General features: G+C 44.3%; 1 protein-coding gene across 4 annotated transcripts in view; it reads right to left on the reverse strand.

Moving 5' to 3' along the window:
* Nucleotides 1-11,543: 11,543 nt before the first annotated feature.
* The window catches only part of ADGRF5 (adhesion G protein-coupled receptor F5), a 66,782-nt gene continuing 56,341 nt past the window's right edge, over nt 11,544-21,984 (reverse strand). For 3 of the 4 annotated variants that reach the window (XM_073335808.1, XM_073335806.1, XM_073335805.1), the window contains exon 20: nt 11,544-16,713. In XM_073335808.1, coding sequence (XP_073191909.1) covers nt 16,540-16,713 — 174 coding nt within the window. In that variant the 3' untranslated portion in view covers nt 11,544-16,539. The remainder of the gene's footprint in view (nt 16,714-21,984) is intronic. The other variant, XM_073335807.1, reaches the window with a different exon arrangement.

Here is a 21,984-nt window from a genome sequence, read left to right on the forward strand (position 1 = left end):
TGCCCACTGAAGTCATTGAGTGATGTTGCTCTAGGGATCCTCTTCCTCCGCAAAGATCTCTTTTCTCTTGTTATTCCCTCACTTTCTCCTACCTCCCTGATCAATACACTCAGGTGAAATTCACCCCATGCAGAGAGCCAGCATAAAGGCCTATGAAGTACCACTAGTGATGTTCCACCAAAGTAAGGCCATGAGTATGATTTCATTGGTACCTTGGCCTTATGCTGGGCTTCTACACAGGGAGGAATTTCACCCTCAGTCAGTAACAGGCACCAAGTTTCCATATTGGAAAGCACTGTCATTGGCTGATTACACACAGAGGGCATGATGCTGCTGCTAGCTATGGGTGGGAGCCACAGCCTTACAAAAATTAATCCTTTCAAGGATGTTATGTGTACCATAACTTACAAAATTCCCAGTACGATGATGTGACCAAAAGGGCTAACCCCGTGATCATTGGATGTACAAACAGGGGAATCACTAGTAGGAATGGAGAGGTTATTTTACTTCTGTATTTGGCACTGGTGAGACTACTAGTGGAATACTGTGAGTTCTGCTGGCCACAATTCAAGAAGGATGTTGATTAAATTGGAGAGGGTTCAGAGAAGAACCATGAGAATGACTAAAGGGTTGGAAAGCCTGTCTCAGTTATAGACTCAAGAAGCTTAATTTATTTAGCTTATCAAAGAGAAAGTTAAAGGGTGACTTGACCACAGTCTGTAAGTACCTACATGGGAAGAAAAAATTGACAATAGAGGGCTCTTCAAACTAGCAGACAAAGATCCAGTGGCTAGTAGTTGAAAGCTAGACAAATTAAGACAAGAAATAAGTGCAGATTTTTAATAGTGAGGGAAATTAACCATTGAAACAACCTACCAAGGGTTATGGTGGATTCTCTATCACTGAACATTTTAAAATCAAGTTTGGATTTTTTTTAAAGTTATACTCTGGTTCAACCACAGCTACTGGACTTGAAACACGAATTAATTTCGGGGAGCTGTGTTAAACAGGATGTAAGACTAGATGATCACAGTGGGCCCCTTCTGGCCTTAAAACTCTATGAATCTATGAAAAATGGACTTGTAACTTAGCACTGGCAGATAACAATCAGTTACTTCGCTATGATGGGTTAAGTGGGAAACAGTAAACAGGGACTAGTGCACATCAAGTTGTCAATTTCATGCCATCAGCATTCCTGTCGGAACATCCTTTTTTAAAATGAAATTCATGCTGTAGGGCAGAAACTCTCCTGTGGACCATATGGAATTTTATGGCTCCCTCACTGTATGTACAGGAGGAATTTCAGATCTGTGCCTTATTGGTTGACTTAGGGTGAGTTGACTAAACAAAAAATAACCTATGGTGCTGAGCAGCTAGGAATGGGTTCAATAGATAGAGGAAAAGAAATTAACATTGTAGACTAGGGGAAGGAATGTGTTTCGAGGGAGGGGGTGAGAACTGCTCTGCCAGTCCGGGGCTGAGGAGCAGTAACATGAGAATTTTGTTCTCAGTCCATAGAAATTTAGTGCTGGCATGACAGAGCTGGAGGCCAAAGTCTTCTACTGAGCCAGAAACTGACTAAAGCAGAGAGGGGGGGTCACACTGGTTTTCCCCACAAAGTCCCTGATTGCAGGGACTACCTCTAGGAAAGAGACTGTAGTTCAGTCTCCAAATACTGATACCTAGTTGTTATATAGTTCTTTTAATCAGTAGATCTCAATGTGTGTTACAAAGGAAGGTCACCATCATTGCCCCCATTTTACAGATGGGGAAACTGAGGCACAGAGAGGGAAAGTGACTTGCCCAAGGTCACCCAGCAGAGCAGCGGCCAAGGCAGGAATAGAATCAGGTCTCCTAAGTTCCCGTACAGCATGATCAGCCCTGCTGAGTCTGCCAACAATCGCGCCCAGTCATTGTGGAGGCTTCTGTGATATTGCCATGTGTCCATTGGGAACTGGACGGAGACCACTACGCTGGTTGGAGTTGGAAGGAGGCAGTGCGGCAGGCTTGCTTGCTTGTTTTCTCTGGTAGGCAAAGTGTAATTTGACTGGTAACCATAGAAGGAAATGTGAGGCTCCCCTATGCTTTGCATTCTGTCCCATTTTCGTAAGAGGGGAGGTGAAATGTGTCAGGTCACACTCCAGGCCTGCAATACCCTTTGGAATCACTCTGGCAATGCAGAGGTGCTCTAACTTATTCAGCACTGCACCACCCTCTTCCAGGCTCCTCATCTAGGGAGCAAGTGAGGGATATGTTGGGGTGGGAACTTGGCCAGACTGCACTGTGTTCCAGCAGTTCCTTGAGGGCCATTACAAGATGGAGTCAGAGCAGCCTGTGGAGGGTTTGATTTAAATTATAGATCAATAAGCCATCAGATGACTCAGCTCAATCAGTTTATTAACGCCAAATAGATCAGCACTATACAGAAAGGGATAATACTTGACCTAATCTGGGAACAGGTTTGCAGCTTACATTTTCACTGTTCCAAAGGTATGAGCTCATTTTGGCTCATGTTTATACCAGATTTCACTGTCTTATTACAGACCTTTATTTTCCTTTCTCTTATCTAGTTCCCCAATGATTTCTAGTACCTGCACCAATTGTTTGTTTCCTACAGAAACCAGGAACAGAGGTCATGCACAGTTTACTATAAGCCTGGCATGCGTTCAAAACACACTGGGAGTTTGGTTTATAGTTAGCATAAAGCCTTCTAGAAATTTGGATAACAAGCCCCAAGGATGCTTGTGACATACCAAGGTACGATCCAGCTTAATGAGCAGCTGTGTCACTCCTGCCCTGCAACGTTGGGTGCTTTACAGTGCCTTGCTGAAGTAGCTCCCACCTGGGCTGCTCACAAACAGCCTTCCAGCATGCCAGCCACTCCCAGAGTTCTGTGGGTAATGGCAACCTGCCAGCCACACACAGGTTACACTCTGTTCTCACCAGGTTCTCACCAGCCTGGGTTATACTGCAGGGTGACCCCAACACAAACCCAGTCCTAGATCCCCCCCCCCCCCAAAGAAATGTATGTCCTGCAATGCCCAGCTCTCTCCTGGACAGTACAAAATATTTTGAGTCCGTTATTCTTTAAAGGGAATAATATGCCATTTTATCTCAAATAACTATTGAGATGCTTCAATTTAAATACACTGGATTAGATAAAACAGTAAATCAAGTTTATTAACCATGAAGAGATTTTAAATGAGTACAAGGAATGAGGCCTAAGTCAGAAATGATTACAAGAAAAAAAAGGACAAGACATTTACTAATACCTAACTTAAACTACAGTGGAGCTGATCCATTTATCTGATCAAACTGGGACCAGGGCCAGATCGGATCATCAAAAATGTGGATAATCAGGAGAATGGGTGGGGCTCAGGCTGTCAGTCTGAGCCCGGCTGCCTGGTTCGGTTAATAGGGAGAGCTGGATAATGAAGGCTCAGATAAACTAGGTTCTACCGTATATTAGAGTCAAGCAAAGGTTCTCCCCACATGCTTTGAGCAGTCTTACTAACCAAACCCTCTAGGTTAGGACCCAACCCCTAAAGTCCAATGAATGCTTCCTTTGCCACATCATGAGCAGTGAATGCGATGGGCGTGATGTGGGGGAGAGGGATACCTGGGGTGCTTGTCCTGCTTTTTTATAGTTTCTTTCCCTCTCTTGGAAAGACATTTCCAGCTGGGCACTAGGAATCTATGTGAAAGGACGTTTCCTGCTGGATTTTTCTCACCTGTTTGGCTTTTGTTTGTTTCCCTTCATGCTTGATGACTCTGTCTAGTGATTAAATGCCAATAAGCAGAGCGCACATTCCTTTGTTTAGGACAGACCTGTTTGCCAGCCTCTGTTTGGACAGGGCTGTGGGGTTTGGAATGTGTGTTACTAACACCAGACATTGGCATGTTATAACTTCACATATAATGTTGCCACACACATTTTGCCAGGACAGTACCAGCAAATTATGTGTTTTCCAATTATACTTTACAAGGCATACTTTGTACAAAGATTATTATAATAGTGTGTAGGGTGAGGATCCAGGGGTACATTCTGTCACAGTGCTCTAATTTATACTGGGGGCCAAATTATCCCCTGATATCCGAAGAGCTCATGGGGAGGACAAAAGTGGCATTCAGCCACCTTTGCCACCCCTCTTCAGGTCCTACATCAAGAGCAGCTCAGCCCCACTTGAGGATCAGGACCTGTGCTGTGAACTCTGCCTTTTGATTCAGCTGCTGAACTGGGAGGCACTTGTTACCATCAACATTCAGAGCCCCAAAGTGAAATGTTTAGTGCGGAGCAATGTGCATGAACTAATAACCATTTGGCTAAGAGCAAGGGCATTTCATGACATTAACCTGCTTTATTCTGGTACCCTTATGTTAATGAATATATCCATGGACACTCCCTTGAGAAAGGGCCTGGAAACCTAATGAGGAGCCTATAACCAAGGTGATTTGGCCTCTGTTTTCATTCCTTTTAACTGTTTCTTCCACACTGATACAAGTCACGGTAAAGTCAAAAGTTCCCCCCGTTGCTATCAATGGCTCTGCTGCAGTGGGGGAAGCATTTTTATAGGTAAGCTTTTTAACCAGTATGTCATGTAGACCTGCTCTGAGGCTTACGATGCCGGTGGCTGCCTGGAGACTTGTTTACGTGGGTGCTCCCACTGTTGCTAGCACCAATGCAGTGATAGCTGTGGTGGGAAATTTTTGCTGTGTAAGCCAAATACAGAGACCCCCCCGATAGTATGCAGTCCTGGTGGTTAGCCTGAGATAGAATTTTGGGTTTGATTTTTTTTTATACTCGTACATCCTTACTAATATGTGTGAGCAAAGAACAAAGACACTGTGTGTTGCTTCTGGCCAAGCAGATGGGTTTGTTAGTATAATCAGAAAAGAGAAGGACTAGAGCTAAAGTGTTGCTGGGTAGAGTGGGAGTTTAATAGACGAGAGTATACCTGAAGGACGGTCCTGTCTCAACTCCTCTCCCACGATAAGGTCAAGCAACCAGTCGGGAGGGGTGAGGAGGATGTGGGGGAAGGCATAAGAAACACCAAAAGCCAAAGAAAGGCCAGTCCCTGACCAAAGCACAATCTCACTCATTATCCCTCCCGTGGGATACAAAAGAGGTGGTACCAAAGGATCCAGACTCGCGAGCCTCCAAAATGGAGCATGACCATAAATGGTTAGGGGTGGGACCGGGGCATGCATTACAGGTATAGTTATGCCTGCTAAGAAGGAGGAGGTGGGAACGGGGACCCCGATAAAGACTCTGTGGCATCAGAGCTATGGATAGGCTTGCTTGAAACTAACCCAGTAAACATCACATTGCCTGCACTTTGCAGTTCCAGGCTTCTGATCTCTGTCTGCGTGACAAGAACCAGGGGAGGGGTGAAGAGAAAGCCCCTAACAAGGATCTGATCCCCTGAAGTTTAGGAAGGCTAAGGCAAAAATTAACACACAGGGAAGTGAGACAGAGAACTACTGCTTCAGACCAATAGTTCACCGAGTTGTGGGAAGACACTCTTCAGTAATGTTGCTAAATCTTGTTTAATTGAAATGGTGATGGGAAAAATCATAGAATCATAGAATCATAGAATATCAGGGTTGGAAGGGACCCCAGAAGGTCATCTAGTCCAACCCCCTGCTCGAAGCAGGACCAATTCCCAGTTAAATCATCCCAGCCAGGGCTTTGTCAAGCCTGACCTTAAAAACCTCTAAGGAAGGAGATTCTACCACCTCCCTAGGTAACGCATTCCAGTGTTTCACCACCCTCTTAGTGAAAAAGTTTTTCCTAATATCCAATCTAAACCTCCCCCACTGCAACTTGAGACCATTACTCCTCGTTCTGTCATCTGCTACCATTGAGAACAGTCTAGAGCCATCCTCTTTGGAACCCCCTTTCAGGTAGTTGAAAGCAGCTATCAAATCCCCCCTCATTCTTCTCTTCTGCAGGCTAAACAATCCCAGCTCCCTCAGCCTCTCCTCATAACTCATGTGTTCCAGACCCCTAATCATTTTTGTTGCCCTTCGCTGGACTCTCTCCAATTTATCCACATCCTTCTTGAAGTGTGGGGCCCAAAACTGCACACAGTACTCCAGATGAGGCCTCACCAATGTCGAATAGAGGGGAACGATCACGTCCCTCGATCTGCTCGCTATGCCCCTACTTATACATCCCAAAATGCCATTGGCCTTCTTGGCAACAAGGGCACACTGCTGACTCATATCCAGCTTCTCGTCCACTGTCACCCCTAGGTCCTTTTCTGCAGAACTGCTGCCTAGCCATTCGGTCCCTAGTCTGTAGCTGTGCATTGGGTTCTTCCGTCCTAAGTGCAGGACCCTGCACTTATCCTTATTGAACCTCATCAGATTCATTTTGGCCCAATCTTCCAATTGGTCTAGGTCCTTCTGTATCCTATCCCTCCCCTCCAGCGTATCTACCACTCCTCCCAGTTTAGTATCATCCGCAAATTTGCTGACAGTGCAATCCACACCATCCTCCAGATCATTTATGAAGATATTGAATAAAACCGGCCCCAAGACCGACCCTTGGGGCACTCCACTTGATACCGGCTGCCAACTAGACATGGAGCCATTGATCACTACCCGTTGAGCCCGACAATTTAGCCAGCTTTCTACCCACCTTATAGTGCATTCATCCAGCCCATACTTCCTTAACTTGCTGACAAGAATACTATGGGAGACCGTGTCAAAAGCTTTGCTAAAGTCAAGAAACAATACATCCACTGCTTTCCCTTCATCCACAGAACCAGTAATCTCATCATAAAAGGCGATTAGATTAGTCAGGCATGACCTTCCCTTGGTGAATCCATGCTGGCTGTTCCTGATCACTTTCCTCTCATGCAAGTGCTTCAGGATTGATTCTTTGAGGACCTGCTCCATGATTTTTCCAGGGACTGAGGTGAGTTCTTGCTGTTACACTATCAGCCTTAATAATGCAGGTGTGACCTATGATAACTTTTAAAGCAGCTGAAGGAGATAAGCTATGTAGAAAGTTCTACTGTGGACAAAGTCTACGTGATCAGTCACTTCCTGATATCTCACATACAGCTGCTGATCAGACAGGATATTACATGTGGCTCAGAGAGATAGGATCCCAGCTGTAACCTGATTTAGCACCTACTTGGTCTTAGGTCATGGCTACACTACAAATCAAGGCTGACACAAGTTATATGGGAATATAGCTGCCACTTGGGCACATGCATACTTGGTGGCTTCAGTTGGAACCACATACTCACCAGGTGTCAATTTAAAGCATGGTGCACCACACCTAGGTATCTCAGTGGGCCACACACCAGCTTCGGGTGCAATACCTTTTGGGACACTTTCACAGTGTTTTATGGGACAGTAATGACTCGCCCTGGGATCTCTGAGAGCTAGGAGTCAAGTTCCCAGTATGTAACTTTGTCCATCCCATAAAACCATCCATATCCCATAACTGTCATGCCATTTTTTAAAAACACCCATAAACCCGCATGGTGCTTTTCAGTCTCTGTCACATCTGGCAGAAGCATGGCGTATGCAGAGGTATGCACTGTTCTCATGAATGTTGCAAACACAGGACACATGATTCTCCTGTATTTGCAGACCCTCAAGAAGAACTGCAACAACTAGGGCCATGAGGATATCTTCGAGGACAGTTTGCTGAGAGGCATAGTGGAAAAACAACTCAAGGTTGTTAGTGGTGTTCACGGAACAGTTGCAGCTGGTTGAGCGCTGCTTCTGGGCCTGAGAAGTGAGCACTGACTGGTAGCCTTGCATCGCAATGCAGGTTTGGGATGACGAGCAGTGGCTGCAGACATTTCAGATGCAAAAGGCCTCATTCCTGGACCTGTGTGTTGAGCTTGCTCCAACCCTCCAGCGCAGGGACACCAGAATGAGATCTGCATTGATGGGAGAAGTGCGTGGTGACTGCACTCTAGAAGCTTACAATGCCAGATTGCTTCTGGTTAGTGGGAAATCATTTTGGAGTTGGAAGGAAGAGCCATATTGGGGGCTGTTGTCATGCAAATACAGGGCCATTAATTGTCTTCTTCTATGGAAAACTGTGACTCTTGGCAATGGGCAAGTAATAGTGGATGGATTTGCAGCAATGGAATTCTCATACAGCATTGCGGTGACAGCTGGCACACACCTTTTGGCACCAGCCCACCTTATCATGGAGTATATTAACAGAAAGGGCTAGTTTTCTATGAGAGCGACAAGGTAGGTGAGGTAATATCTTTTACTGGACCAACATCTGCTGGTGGAAGGTACAAGCTTTGGAACTACACAGAGCTCTTCTTCAGGTCTGGGGAAGGAAGCAGAGTGTCTCTTCTAAATGGAAGTAGAGACAGATTGTTAAGCAGAAAGGGTATTACATGTTGGAGGTGGTCAACTGAAACAAAGTGGGCAACTGGGGACAGATTGTTATGCATAAAGGGTTTGAAGTTGGTAAATATAGGTAGCAGGCAGTGTGATGTGTTAAATTGTTGTAATGAGCCAGAAAACCAGTGTCTCTGTGAAGTCCATTGGTTTGTTATGTTATGAATGTAAGTTCCCAAGCTCACCTTTGAAAGCTGCACAACACCTGTTCTCCCTCCTCTTCCTGCTCTTTGTTGTTCATCCAGGCATTTCTGTCTCAGGTGCCTCCGAGACACTCATGGTGGTCTGCATAGGCAGCGTGTGAGTCTTCTGTTTGGAGAGGCTTACACGCGAGTGCCAGAAGCTCCCTAGAAGTAGGGGGGCACCAGTACCTGGACCATAGCCCCATCCCCTGGACCATGGCTCCATCTCCTCCCCTGAGACCCCCCACTGCCGCCGCTCCGCCTCTTCCCCTGAGGTGGAGAGGAGCGAGTGGTGGGTGGAGGGTGCCTCGGGGGAAGATGCCGAGCAGGAGGGGGGGCCTCGGGGTGGAGCACGGGCGGGGCTGGTATCCTCCTCACTTCTGGGGAGCTTCGCTTCCTGCGCTCCAAAGGGAGGTCACACATACATAAATAGGTCGATGTGAGGTACCTTGCATCAACCTAACCTTGTAGTGCTTTGTAGACCAGGCCTTACTTTGTAGACCAGGCCTTAGTTACAGCCTTTGCTGTTTTCTCACAGTAGCTATTTCTGCATCTACCGGCTCACAGAAGCACAAGTCTGTTCCATCAATCCGTTCAGGGGCCAGATTTTCAAGTGCTCAGCACCCACCACTGGGACGTGTTCAAAAGAGCTAAGCTCCCATTTCAAAACCTAAGCAATGTTCAGCATTTTTGATTGTCTTCCCTGTTCTCTACTTTCATTTTCCCACAAGGTGGCAGTAGAAAGCCACAGCTGAAATATTCAGGTCATGTGTCTGAGATCCTAGGCTTGTTCCAGATGCTCCCTGAGATGCTCATCCATCTGGCTTTCACTGCCATATATTTCTGCACTGCAATATATAGTGAAGAGATATTAACAGGCTGAGACCCTAACCGCTGCCTCTTGCATAGTTTTCTGTTTTTGTCAGAACTGACCTGGAATAGGGTGACCAGATGTCCTGATTTTATAGGGACAGTCCCAATATTTGCGGCTTTTTGTTATATAGGCGCCTATTACCCCTTACACTCTTTCCTGATTTTTCATACTTGCTATCTGGGCACCCTAACCTGAAACCACTAGAATCCTGCATCCAAACCCCTTTATTATGAAGTATTAATATTGCCCTAGAGCGCCGGGATCCATTCCTTCTCCTGTGGTTCTGAGTCCAGCTCAGATCCAAGACTCAGAAGGATCCGATTGTCCAGTTTATTTTGGAGGGGGCAGAATCTTTTGAGCTAGCTGTGCTGTTGGATCTGAACTGCAGCCCTGATTCAGGACCCGCAACCTCATTTTAACCCTATTCCAGAGCTGAAAGCTTCCTTTACAGCCCATCTCTAGAGGAAGCTGCTCTGTGCAAACTCAGATGCCCCTCCCCCAATCCGCCAGGCAAGCATTATGGTATCAGCCCAAACAATTCTGGGGCAGGGTGGTTCTTACGAGCCACGCGCTATACCTGTTGTTATGTACACTAGCATCAGTCATTAACCACCCACACTGGAAAGGCTCCAACGTGGTCTCAATTTAATATGCCTTTGTCAGAGGGTACAGGAGTGATACAAAGTCTCCAGTAAACAAAGGGTTAACTCTGGCTGCCATCCCCTTGCTTAGGATCAGGCTGCTGTGAGAGGGAGAGGCAAAATGGCTGTGGGACAGCAGGGTCCACGCACAGGTCCTCCCAGTATGGATTAATCTCAGGCTTGGAAGGGGTTTCTTGGTTATATTTGTCTGGCTTAAGGTAGACCCTGCTGCAAACTGCTGAGTTATCTCATCAGCTTACATCACTCTGCGGAGCTGGATTTATAGCCTGTCTTCGTAGAGAGACCGATTCAAAGATCTCTGTGTGTTTCCCATCCCTACCTACTAGGATCCTACCTATGCAGCATGAGGAATAGGACTCAAGCCTTCCATCAAACCCCTAGAAAGGGCCCTGGGTCAAAACCCTGGATCCAGACTCCCCTGCACTGTATATTTCAGTATTGTGGACCAGGAACGTTAGACACAGTGGTGGAGAATGAGGGCGTTATATGTAGTATTTTTGATAAGGTGTCTATGCCCTTCAGGTTATGTTTCATACTCACCTGCCTGAATGCCAGGAGTTAAATCACAGGAGACTGTTGAGTGAGAAGCCCACTGAAAAGGAAACAATGACACAGATGGGTGTCCTGGAGGAAACAACGGAAGAACAGTTTACTGGGCAATATCCCCCATCCAGCTCCATCCAGGCTGGTGTGATCTGCGCTTTCCAAGGCTGAGTTTGGGATCAAAGGACCCTAAATCTACAAAATGCTGGCCTTGAGGAGGAGGAGAGGAAGGTGAGGTATCAGTAAATGAAAGCTGACACCTTCCTTGAAACACGGGGAGCATGTTGTGAGCAGGAGAGGCTGGCTCTCCCAGCTCAGAGATGGGAATAAACTGGACCTCCCTGAGCTATGGATAGAGAGAGGCTAAGCTTAGGAAAGGAAATCTGTGTCTAAGCCTTTTCTTGAATTGACCCAATTTCCTAAATGCTTTGTACCTTTGAGGAATGAATAAATAATGCTTTGGTTTGATTATGCTGTTTCATTGTCACTGCAAATGGATGTTGTAGCGGACTCCTGAAGGGAAACTCTTACAGGGGCCAAAACTGAGTTGGGCCTGGTTCATTAACAGGGTTGGGAACCAGAGGGGCTGCAGCCCAGAGATCCAGTCTGAGAGTGATTGGACAGTGTGGTTCCACCCAGAGAGAGATACAGGGAGCCAAGTCTGTCACCTATGGGGCACACTCAAGAGGGACTAAAAGGGGTCTAAGGCACAGTTCACCTAGTAGCCCTGACAGCTGTCATCTTTAAATAACACCCATCTTTCCTTGAGTTACAAACATGGGACCAGTGCTTTCCTGACACTAGTTTACTTTTATGATGCTGAACGTTCCAAGACAACACACGCCAGTCTCCTTTGAGCTATATGCAAACAGATTTTATTAACAATTAACAGTGAAAGATATAGATGTGCACAGTAAGCATGCATGCTTTTGCGTTCTTTCACACTTTTGAGATATAAACTGTAAACAGTAACGCCTCGCTTAACACTGTAGTTATTATAAAACAGTGTAAGTTTTAAACAATCTAATACTGTACACAGCAGTGATGATTGTGAAGCTTGGTTGAGGTGGTGAAGTCAGAGGGTGGGATGAACTAGCCCTCAAAGGTGAACATGTTAATGTAGCCTGACACTCTACAATGCGTTGCCTAGGGAGGTGGTGGAATCTCCTTCCTTAGAGGTTTTTAAGGTCAGGATTGACAAAGCCCTGGCTGGGATGATTTAATTGGGGATGGGTCCTGCTTTTGAGCAGGGGGTTGGACTACATGACCTCCTGAGGTCCCTTCCAACCCTGATAGTCTATGATTCTAAGGCAGCACGAATGGAGGGAGGGGAGACAGCATGGCAGAGAGAGACAGAGACGCGCATTGCCCCTTTAAGTATGCTGACCCCAAGCTAAGTACATTGCCTTTTTAAGTAGATTATCAAATTGAGACAGCAGCTGCTGCCAGCAAGCACCCTCCGTCCTGAGCCCTGTAGAGTCGTGTCCCCTCCCCGCCCCCCAGGGGAGATACGGTACAGAAGATGGGGGTACAGGAGTGAAGGAAGGGGGGCCACCCTGACATTAGTATCCCTCTTCATCCTCACTCTGCAAGAAAGCAGGAGGCTCCGGGGAGCAGCTCCAAGGCAGAGGGCAGGAGCAGCACATGGCAGTGGGGGGCAGGGACAGCTGAATTGCCCCGCAATTAATAGCCTGCTGGGTGGGGAGCTGATAGGGGGGCTGCCAGTCCACCCTGGTTCCAAGCCCCACCAGCTAGCTCCAACCGGCTGCTCTTTCTGTAAGCAGTGGACAAAGCAGGCGGCTGCCAAATGACGTTAAAAGGGAGCATTGTGCAACTTTAAACAAGCATGTTCCCTAATTGATCAGCAACATAACAACGAAACAATGTTAACCGGGACGACTTTAAGTGAGGAGTTACTGTATTAGGAAGAAAATCATAGTACAAAAATAAAGTGCTTTCATTTGTAAAGTACTATAGACGTTATCCTACAAATGGAAGACATTAACAATCACTTCTTCTAAAAAGGAAGGGTTGTAAAATAACACTGAAAGAAGCTGCATAGAAATTATCAGAATTTGCCCCAAAGAAAAATCTTTTAAGCAATAGAATGGGAAGTGGTTAAGGGAAATTCCCCTAGATTTTGAATACACTTTATTGTACGTTTTTGAATTCCGAATCCCCATCTAGGGAAAGAAGACTGGATTATCCAGACAGATGTCAGATAATTTTGTTTAGATAACCCGTTAGCTTATGTCAATCCTTAAGAGACTGTGTGACTGTTAAACATGGGGTTTATTTTTCTTGACAAACTTACCTTTCTAAAATGCAGCTGTTGCATAAATGTATCTTCCTTGGGGCAATGTAACAAGCCTACTCTAAGCTGTGATGGCTAGCACATGACAGAGTCATGAAAAAATCATGGCACAACAGTTTTCGTAGTTCACAGAAATGAAATGTGAATTTTACAGTGTATAAACTCCAGAATTGTTGAGCAATTACTAATTCTGCAAGTCAATTCTATGTAGGGAAATGTCAGCAATCACAGTTATAAGGCTTACATTTATCATATGTGATGTAGCGCCTTTGGAGGATCTCAAAGCATTTTACAGATATAGGCTAAATCTGCACTTTAGGCATACGCAGGTAGCACTGGGGAACACAAAGGATACCCCTCTGAGTCACAATTCCCTCCTTTGCCACCCTTCATGTGCTGGCTCTGCTACTGTGGCCAGCAAGTTGGAGCGGTAGAACCAAGGCTCTGAGCATTCGAGGCCACCTGCTCCAGAAAAGGAGGGAGAGTGTAATACTGCTTGCGCTTATGCATTTGGACCCAGACTGCAATCAGCCCATGTGCAGGCCAAAGGGAGTTCTCACGACCCCTTTCTCCCTTGCACAGCCATGTAGTGCAAATCAGAATTGTTCCCTCCACTCCACCTTCCCAAAGGTCCTGGACCATTAATCAGTGAAAAAGCATTTTGATCCCATGCTTAACCAGGCACATGCAGCTGCTCTTGCACACTCAGATTGATGAGGGCATCGGGATCTGCTATAAAGTCCCATTCCCAGTGGACAGAAAACCCGTATTACACAATCCACCTTGCAGAGAGGCTGCGGGGGAACTGGCGAGGGGCACATCTCGAGGTGGATGTGGTTATTGACAGCCGTTCAGTGTCAAAAATTTAGCACCACAGGGCAGGGTTGATGCTTTCACTAGGGCCACACCTTGGCACTGCTCTTGCATAGGGCAAGTGCTCAGCTGCCCGTTTGAGACAGCTTTAGGGAACTTAGGCAGGGCTGAGAATCTTGACTGCAGTCTTATCGCACATCCTTGTGCTGGGTGTTAGGATATAGATTGTCAGGCCTGTCTGTAAAGGCCTATACTCTAAGAATTTAGGTGTATTCTTATCACTTAGCTAGTTATAGAGGTATAAAAAAAAGAATCAAAATCACTGTCTGCCGGTGTAAGGGCCTTCTCTTACTGTGACAGACTGAGGCCCTGTTTTTAGGCTAAGCAGCAGAGGCAGCCCTAAGCTGGGAAGCGACCAGTCACATCCTCACATTTCAAACTAGTCACATTGAAATCAGGTGCTATTGGGCTGCTAGGACTACAATCCTGTCCTGATACTGCCTATCACCTCCAGAGAAAGGGAAGAGCCTAGAAGATGTAAAAGGAAACTTAGTTTGATAGCATCCTGTCTGGCAAGAACTCACTTATCAATAGCTGGGATGTGAAATCCTCACTTCTGTATTGTTTTGTCATTATAATTCCCACTTTGCTGTTGTTTATTTGCATGGTCTCTGTCTGGTTCTGTGATTGTTTCTGTCTGCTGTATAATTAATTTTGCTGGGTGTAAACTAATTAAGGTGGTGGGATATAATTGGTTAGCTAATCATGTTACAATATGTTAGGATTGGTTAGTTAAATTTCAGGAAAATGATTGGTTAAGGTATAGCTAAGCAGAACTCAAGTTTTACTATATAGTCTGCAGTCAATCAGGAAGTAAGGGGGGGAAATGGGAACAGGGAATGGGGGTGGGGAAATTGGAATCATGTTTTGCTAAGGGGGAGAATGGGAACAGGGACATAGGTAAGGCTCTGCGTTGGAAAGGGGGACACTAAGGAAGGAAACTGGAATCATGCTTGCTGGAAGTTCACCCCAATAAACATCAAATTGTTTGCACCTTTGGACTTCGGGTATTGTTGCTCTCTGTTCACGTGAGAAGGACCAGGGAAGTAAGTGGGTGAAGGAAAAAGCCCCCTAACACTGGGGATGTGCTTGTTACGTATTCCCCATTAGGTCTCTTTTCAGCAAAGCACTTAAGCACGTATTTAAATCTGTCCCTGCTCAGCAAAGTCCTGAAACACTTTGATATCAATGAGACTGAAGAAAGCCCCTGAAATGAAGCACATGCTTTGTGCTTTAGCAGCATAGGGATGGACTCCTCTGAAGTAGGATCTTTGTCCTCATTCTGAGGCCGGAGTCATTCGGCAAGCACACCACAGTGCTCTCATTACTGCAGGATCCATTTCCTGTTAGCCATTGAAGCTACAACCCATTTACAATATCTCACACCTATCCTAAGCTCTGAGAATAAGGAGGTCATTTCAAAGAAGAACTTTCACACTGGAGGAGACTTTAAAGCAAAAATAAATTGCTGGCGGTATAAAGAATTTGCTTGACCAATACTTCTCTATTTCCCTTCTGCTACCATCCCACACCCTTGTAACAGTGACATCTCTCTCCCCACAACACAGGTTTCATCCTACAGTGCAGTCACAGGACCAAATTTGCCCCATGCACACGTGGGCCTAATTCCACTGAGGCCAAATGGAGTTGCACCCATTGATAATGGTGGTGAATCTGGCCCCTAATCCAGAACTGGGTGAATTTGTGAAATACCTTATGCCAAATTTTGCATGAAGAGTTCCTTTGATTGCAAACAATGTTGTCTTTGGCCATGACTGTTTTGCAGGCAACTCTCATAATCCTGTGCTTAAGACATCAAAATCTGCAGCCCTGGAAACAATTGTGAAGCTACAAATTCAGCACTGTAATAATAATTTACAAACCTTTCATCCTGCCTGGCACTCAAAGTGTTTGATGGTAGTACTGATCCTGCAAGCCCTCCGAGTTTGGGCCTACCATTGTTGTCAATGGAAGATCTCTGAGCGCTTACATGATGGGACCTTATATACATAAACCACAGGAATGCAGCCACCTGTAGGGTGGAGTGCAGCAACCAACCATCTCTAATACATAATATACCAGTGAGAAAGGGGGAATTTTAGCTAAGGATATAAGGTAAGCCATCATGTTCTTACAAAAGTCCCATAGAGGCCCTTCAGTGTTAAACCAGAGCAAGAAACACTTAGGTTGTTAAGTCACATCTGACAGACCTCCCTGTAGTAATCATCAGGGTACTCCAGGTCTCAGAAGGTCAGCACTCTGAGCTAACCCATCTGGGGTTTGAACCTGTCATTCCAGGAAGTCTAGATAGCTCAAGCAAGAAATGTAAACTACTAAACCATCTGCCCCCTACACGAGCAAGTAAGAGAGAGAGGGCTTGGATGTATATATGCATGCATTTGACATCATTCAGAAAATTGGCAAAGCGAAACTATTAAGACCATGTGAAGTTTAGTGTAGTCTTATGGCTCAATCCTGTACAGTGCCAAGCACCTCCTCGTTGATGCTGACCGCCTTCAACTGTCACTGAGATTAGGGGGAGCCCATCATAGAATTGGACCCTATGTGGAATATTTTTAAATTTCTTTTAGCATTAGTGGTCTCTTTAACATTCCACATCATGAACTTTCCATACATGTTAAATAGAAGGGATGCTTGTTAAAAAACACGCCAAGGCACAGTGCAATCTGGGTGATGTCCACTTCTCTATGATTCAGAGTATTTTTTCATTCTTTTGATGTATGGCTTGCAAAAAGACGCAGGTCCTTTCTCACATTCTTGGTTCAACATTTGCAACACATCAGTGAAGCAGAGAATATGTGTTGGAGGTGGGTTCACTAAATGAACCTGTTGTTTCTGTGGAAGAAATTTTGTATTTTCCTGAAAAGAAAAAAAACATGTTTTGGAGCTGAACACACAATAGCCTTGAACTGGTTGATTCCATCTGGACTGTGGCTACATCACGGACCACAAAAACAACATGACTTGTGATTTGTATCACATGCTAACACATATAGATTATGTTGACTTGCATTAGATTAGATTGTTTGACAGTGACCCCTGACTTCCATTACAGAGTTCCAGATGCTGATGTAAATTCTGTTCTCCGTTATGCCTCTGCAAACCAACTGAGGCCTGGATTCTAAAGTCCGTGCTCAATGATAAACTCGTACATTCATATTCAGGTAGGTCTAGATGATCTAATTGTTCCGTCTGGCCTTAAAATATATGAATACTTAGGTAGCTAAAGAAGTGACTCGATTTTCAACGTGCTGAGCACCCAGCAGCTCCCATAGCAAGCAATCAGGCTACTTATTGAGGGGCCTGAATACGAATGTGGGAGTATGACTTTAAACACCCATTTGGGAAAATCACGGCCTGGCTTTTTAAAAATATCGGACAAATTCTTTTCGGTTGTCCTGATGCAATCTTTTTGGTTTCAGTAGGTTCTGGCACTAGATTTTGCCCCAATATGTGGTTAAAAAGACACTTTTAAAGCATAATTGTTTGCTATCTATTAAGATCCCTCATTTGCTGCTTTCAGCCCAAACCTTTCCTCATCTCCTCTGAGCTATAGTTGGATTAAAAAGACCACAGTTATAGGGACCAATTTATTCTGAGTTTAATTTAGAATGATACCTCCCTAAGTATCAATTAATAAGTTAGCCTTAGTAAAACAGCTACCCTGTGCCAACAGGTGCTGCTTTCAAGCAACAGCTCAGATCTTCTCACTCCTAGGTGGTACAGTGTAGCTCAGAACTATACTAATTGTGCCATGTCATGAGCATAAGAATGGCCATGCTGGGTCAGACCAATGGTCCATCTAGCCCCATATCCTGTCGATGATTTTGTGTCATCTACAAACTTTGCCACCTCAGTGTTCAGCCCTTTTTCCAGATCATTTATGAATATGTTGAACAGCACTGGTTCCAGTACAGATCTTTGGGGGGCCCTGTTATTTACCTATCTCCACTGTGAAAACTAACGATTTATTCCCACTCTTTGTTTCCTGTCTTTTAATCAGTTACTGATCCATGAGAGGACCTTCCCTCTTATCCCATGACTGCTTACTTTGCTTAAGAGCCTTTGGTGAGGGACCTTGTCAAAGGGTTTCTCAAAGTCCAAGAACACTCTGTCCACTGGATCATCCATGTCCACTTTTGTTGACCCGCAAAAGAATTGTAATAGATCGGTGAGGCATGATTCCCTTTACAAAAGTTGTGTTGACTTTTCCCCAACATATCGTATTCATCTATGACTGATAATTCTGTTCTTAACTATAGTTTCAACCCATTTGCCTGGTACTGAAGTTAGGCTTACTGGCCTGTAATTGCCAGGATCACCTTTTTTAAAAATTCAGTGTCACATTAGCTATCCACCATCATCTGTTGCAGAGGCTGATTTAAGCAATAGGTTACATACCACAATTAGTAGTTCTGCAATTTCAGATTAGAGTTCCTTCAGAACTCTTGGGTGAATACCATCTAGTCCTGGTGAATTATTACTGTTTAATTTATCAGTTTGTTCATGTATTGACACCTGAATCTGGCACAGTTCCTCAGATTTGTCACCTAAAAAGAATGGTTTAGGTGTGGGAATCTCCCTCACATCCTCTGCAGTGAAGACCGATGCAAAGAATTCATTTAACTTCTCTGCAATGGCCTTGTCTTCCTTGAGTGCTCCTTTAGCACTTCGATTATCCAGTGGCTGTATTGACCGTTTGGCAGGCTGTTATCATGTACTTAAAAAAATTCTTGCGGTTAGTGTTCGTGTCCTTTGCTTGTTGCTCTCAAATTGTTTTTTGGTCTACCTAATTATATTTTTACACTTGACTTGCCGGAGTTTATGCTCCTTTCCAGTTTCTTCAGTAGGGTTTGACTTCCAACTTTTTTAAAGGATGTCTTTTTGTCTCTAACCACCTCTTTTACTCTCTTGTTTACACATGGTGACATTTTTTGGTACTCTTACTGTTTGTTTTTTTATTTGGGGTAATAAATTTAATTTAAGTCTCTATTATGGTGTTTTTTAAAAGTTTCCATGCAGCTTGCAGGTATTTCACTCTTGCAACTGTTCCTTTTAATATCTGTTTAACTAACCTCCTTGTTTTTGTGTAATTCCCCTTTTTGAAGTAAGATACTACTGTGGTGGTTTTCTTTGGTATTTCCCTCCTATAAGGAGGTTAAATTTAATGACATTAGGGTTGATATTACCAAACAGTTCAGCTACATTCACCTCTTGGATCAGATACTGTGAGTCATGTAGGACTAAATCAAGAATTGCCTCTCCCCTTGTGTGTTCCTGGAATAGATGCTTGAAGAAGCAGTCATTAACGGTGTCTAGAAATTTTATCTCTGCATCCCATGCTGAGGTAACACACACAGTGTGACATTATCTGATTACAATATGATCATATAGATCATTGTTGCAACCACCGTTATATATTTGCAGTAACTATTGTACAAAGTTTGTCAAGTAAGGTGACTGTGAAAAGGTTCTGATTTGCTGGTTATGATTATGCTATCTGTATGCACGCATCATTTTTGTATGTGAAGTTATAAGTATTGGCTCTATACTTGGATTTCAAATATTTGCCCCTGGGGTAACACCCATGAAGTAATTAGCCAGCAATTCTTGGAGGAACTATTCAAATTGACAGGTTTCAGAGTAGCAGCCGTGTTAGTCTGTATTCGCAAAAAGCAAAGGAGTGTTTGTGGCACCTTAGAGACTAACAAATTTATTTGAGCATAAGCTTTCGTGAGCTACAGCTCACTTCATCAGATGCAAAAACCTTTAACTGACAATGACCATGGAAGATGCCTTTCTACAGGTAATGGAATTCCCTGCTGTGACTAGGCGAAATGCATGAACATGTGACTTGCCCATGTGACTCTGAACTCCATCTTGTTGTTGTAATTTTTCACAGTAAGAACAACGGGGTGCCCTTCACAGGGCAAAAGCCATAAAAGGCCCTGGAAACACCTCCATTTTGTCTTCAATACTGCTTCTGACCTCTAGAGGAATTTTGCTACAAACTGAAACTCTGAACAATGGACTGAATGACCCATCCAAGCTGTGGATGTATTCCAGAGGCTTGACTTACGCCAGCAGTTTATTCCATCACTTTTATAAGCCTAAACCAAGAACTTTGCCATTACTGTATGTAATTGATTCCTTTAACCAATTTTAACTCTCATCTTTCTTTCTTTCTTTTTATGAATAAACCTTCAGATTTTAGATACTAAAGGATTGGCACAAACGTGATTTTCGGGACAATCTAAGTTATATATTGACCTGGGTGTGTGGCTGATCCTTTGGGATCAGAAGAACCTATTATTTGATGAGACTGGTTGAAAAGACCCACTCATCTCTGAATCCAGTGTTTCTAGTGGTGATATAAGAACTGGACTGCCTGAGGAAACTGCCTTTATGTTTTCTTGTTAGCCAGTGTGGTGAAATAGGAGTTTAATTTTGTGGCTGGTTTGGCATATCTTATAAAAGAATAGCCACCAGTTCTGGGTTGTGTTTGCCCTATTCCTCAGAAGTTTGCCCTGAATTTGGCTTTCTCAGTTATGATCCACTAAGGCACGGTTACACACAGACAAATGGGAATAGTTGAAATCCTCAATATTATTGGGTTTTCTGTTTTTGTAGCCTCTCTAATCTCCCTGAGCACTTCACAATCACTATCACCATCCTGGTTAGGTGGTTGGTAGTACATTCCTACTGCTATACTCTTATTATTCAAGCATGGAATTTCTATCCATAGAGATTCTATGATACTGTTTGGTTCATTTAAAATTTTTACTATGTTTGACTCTGTTTTTTCACATATAGTGCCACTCCCCCAGCAGTGCAACCTACTCTGTCATTCCTAAATATTTTGTACCTTGGTATTACCATATCCCATTGATTATCATCATTCCTCCAAGTTTCTGTGATGCCTGTTTATATCAATATCCTCATTTAATACCAGGCACTCAAGTTTACTCATCTTAGTATTTAGACTTCTTGCATATGTACACAAGCACTTATAAAATTTAGCAGTAGTTAGTTGTCGGGCTTCATGTGATGTAATTGAATGAGACTGTTTTTCATTTGACTGTTTCTCTTCAGTTTCTACCTTTATTTTATCAACTTCTATCCTCTCCTCTTATCTAGGATATAGAGCATCCCCTTTAATAAATCCTCCCCTAAGGGATGTGTCTGTCTGAACCATGTGCTTCTCTGCACCTGTCGGCTTTCCCTCAGGCCTTACTGTAAAAACTTCTCTATGACCTTTTTAATTTTACATGCCAGCAATTGGTTTGAGTGGAGCCCATCATTCCTGTATGGGCTCCTCCTTTCCCAAAAGGTTCTCCAGTTCCTAATAAACCTAAATTCCTTCTCCAAACAATTGAGACCCTGCAGTTCTGCCTGTCTAAGTGGCCTTATGCATAGAACTGGAAGCATTTCAGAGAATGTTTCCATGGAAGATCTAGACTTTAATCTCTTACCTAGCAGCCTAAATTTGTCCCCATTACCTTTCTCTTACTTTCCCTATATCATTTGTACCTACCTTTTCCACAGCCACGGGCTCCTCCCCAGCACTGCACATAAGTCTGTCTATACGTGTTGAGAGGACTGCAACCTTCACACCTGGCAGGCAATTCACCATGAGGTTCTCCCAGTCACCACATACCCAACTACCTATATTTCTAAAATCAAATCCCCCATTACTATTGCCTGTCTCTTCCTAATAACGGAGGTCCCCTCCCCGGAAGGGGTATCCTCGGTGTGAGAGGATACCATGGCTTCATCTGGAAGGATGGTCCCAGCTACAGGATCAATTCTCTCTTCTGCAGCTTGATGTTCTCCTTCCATAAGAATTTCATTCTCCTTAACAGCATAGACACTGTCAGACTGGGGGTGGGACTGTTCTACTGTCTCCCACAAAGTCTCCTCTATGTACTTCTCTGTTTCCTTAACTTCTCGAGTTCAGTCACTCTGGTTTCAAGAGCCCGTACTCGGTCTCTGAGGGCCACGAACTGCTTGAGATGACTGAGTTTTTTAGAAAAACCTAATCTAATGAATTTTTAAACAAACTTAATAGGCCAGCTCTAGCTCCCAGTTATACTGCTGTAAATCTAGTCATTCCACTGCCTTCAGCTACTG

This window comes from Lepidochelys kempii, chromosome 3, assembly GCF_965140265.1.
Source record: "Lepidochelys kempii isolate rLepKem1 chromosome 3, rLepKem1.hap2, whole genome shotgun sequence".
Taxonomy (NCBI): Eukaryota; Metazoa; Chordata; order Testudines; family Cheloniidae; genus Lepidochelys; species Lepidochelys kempii.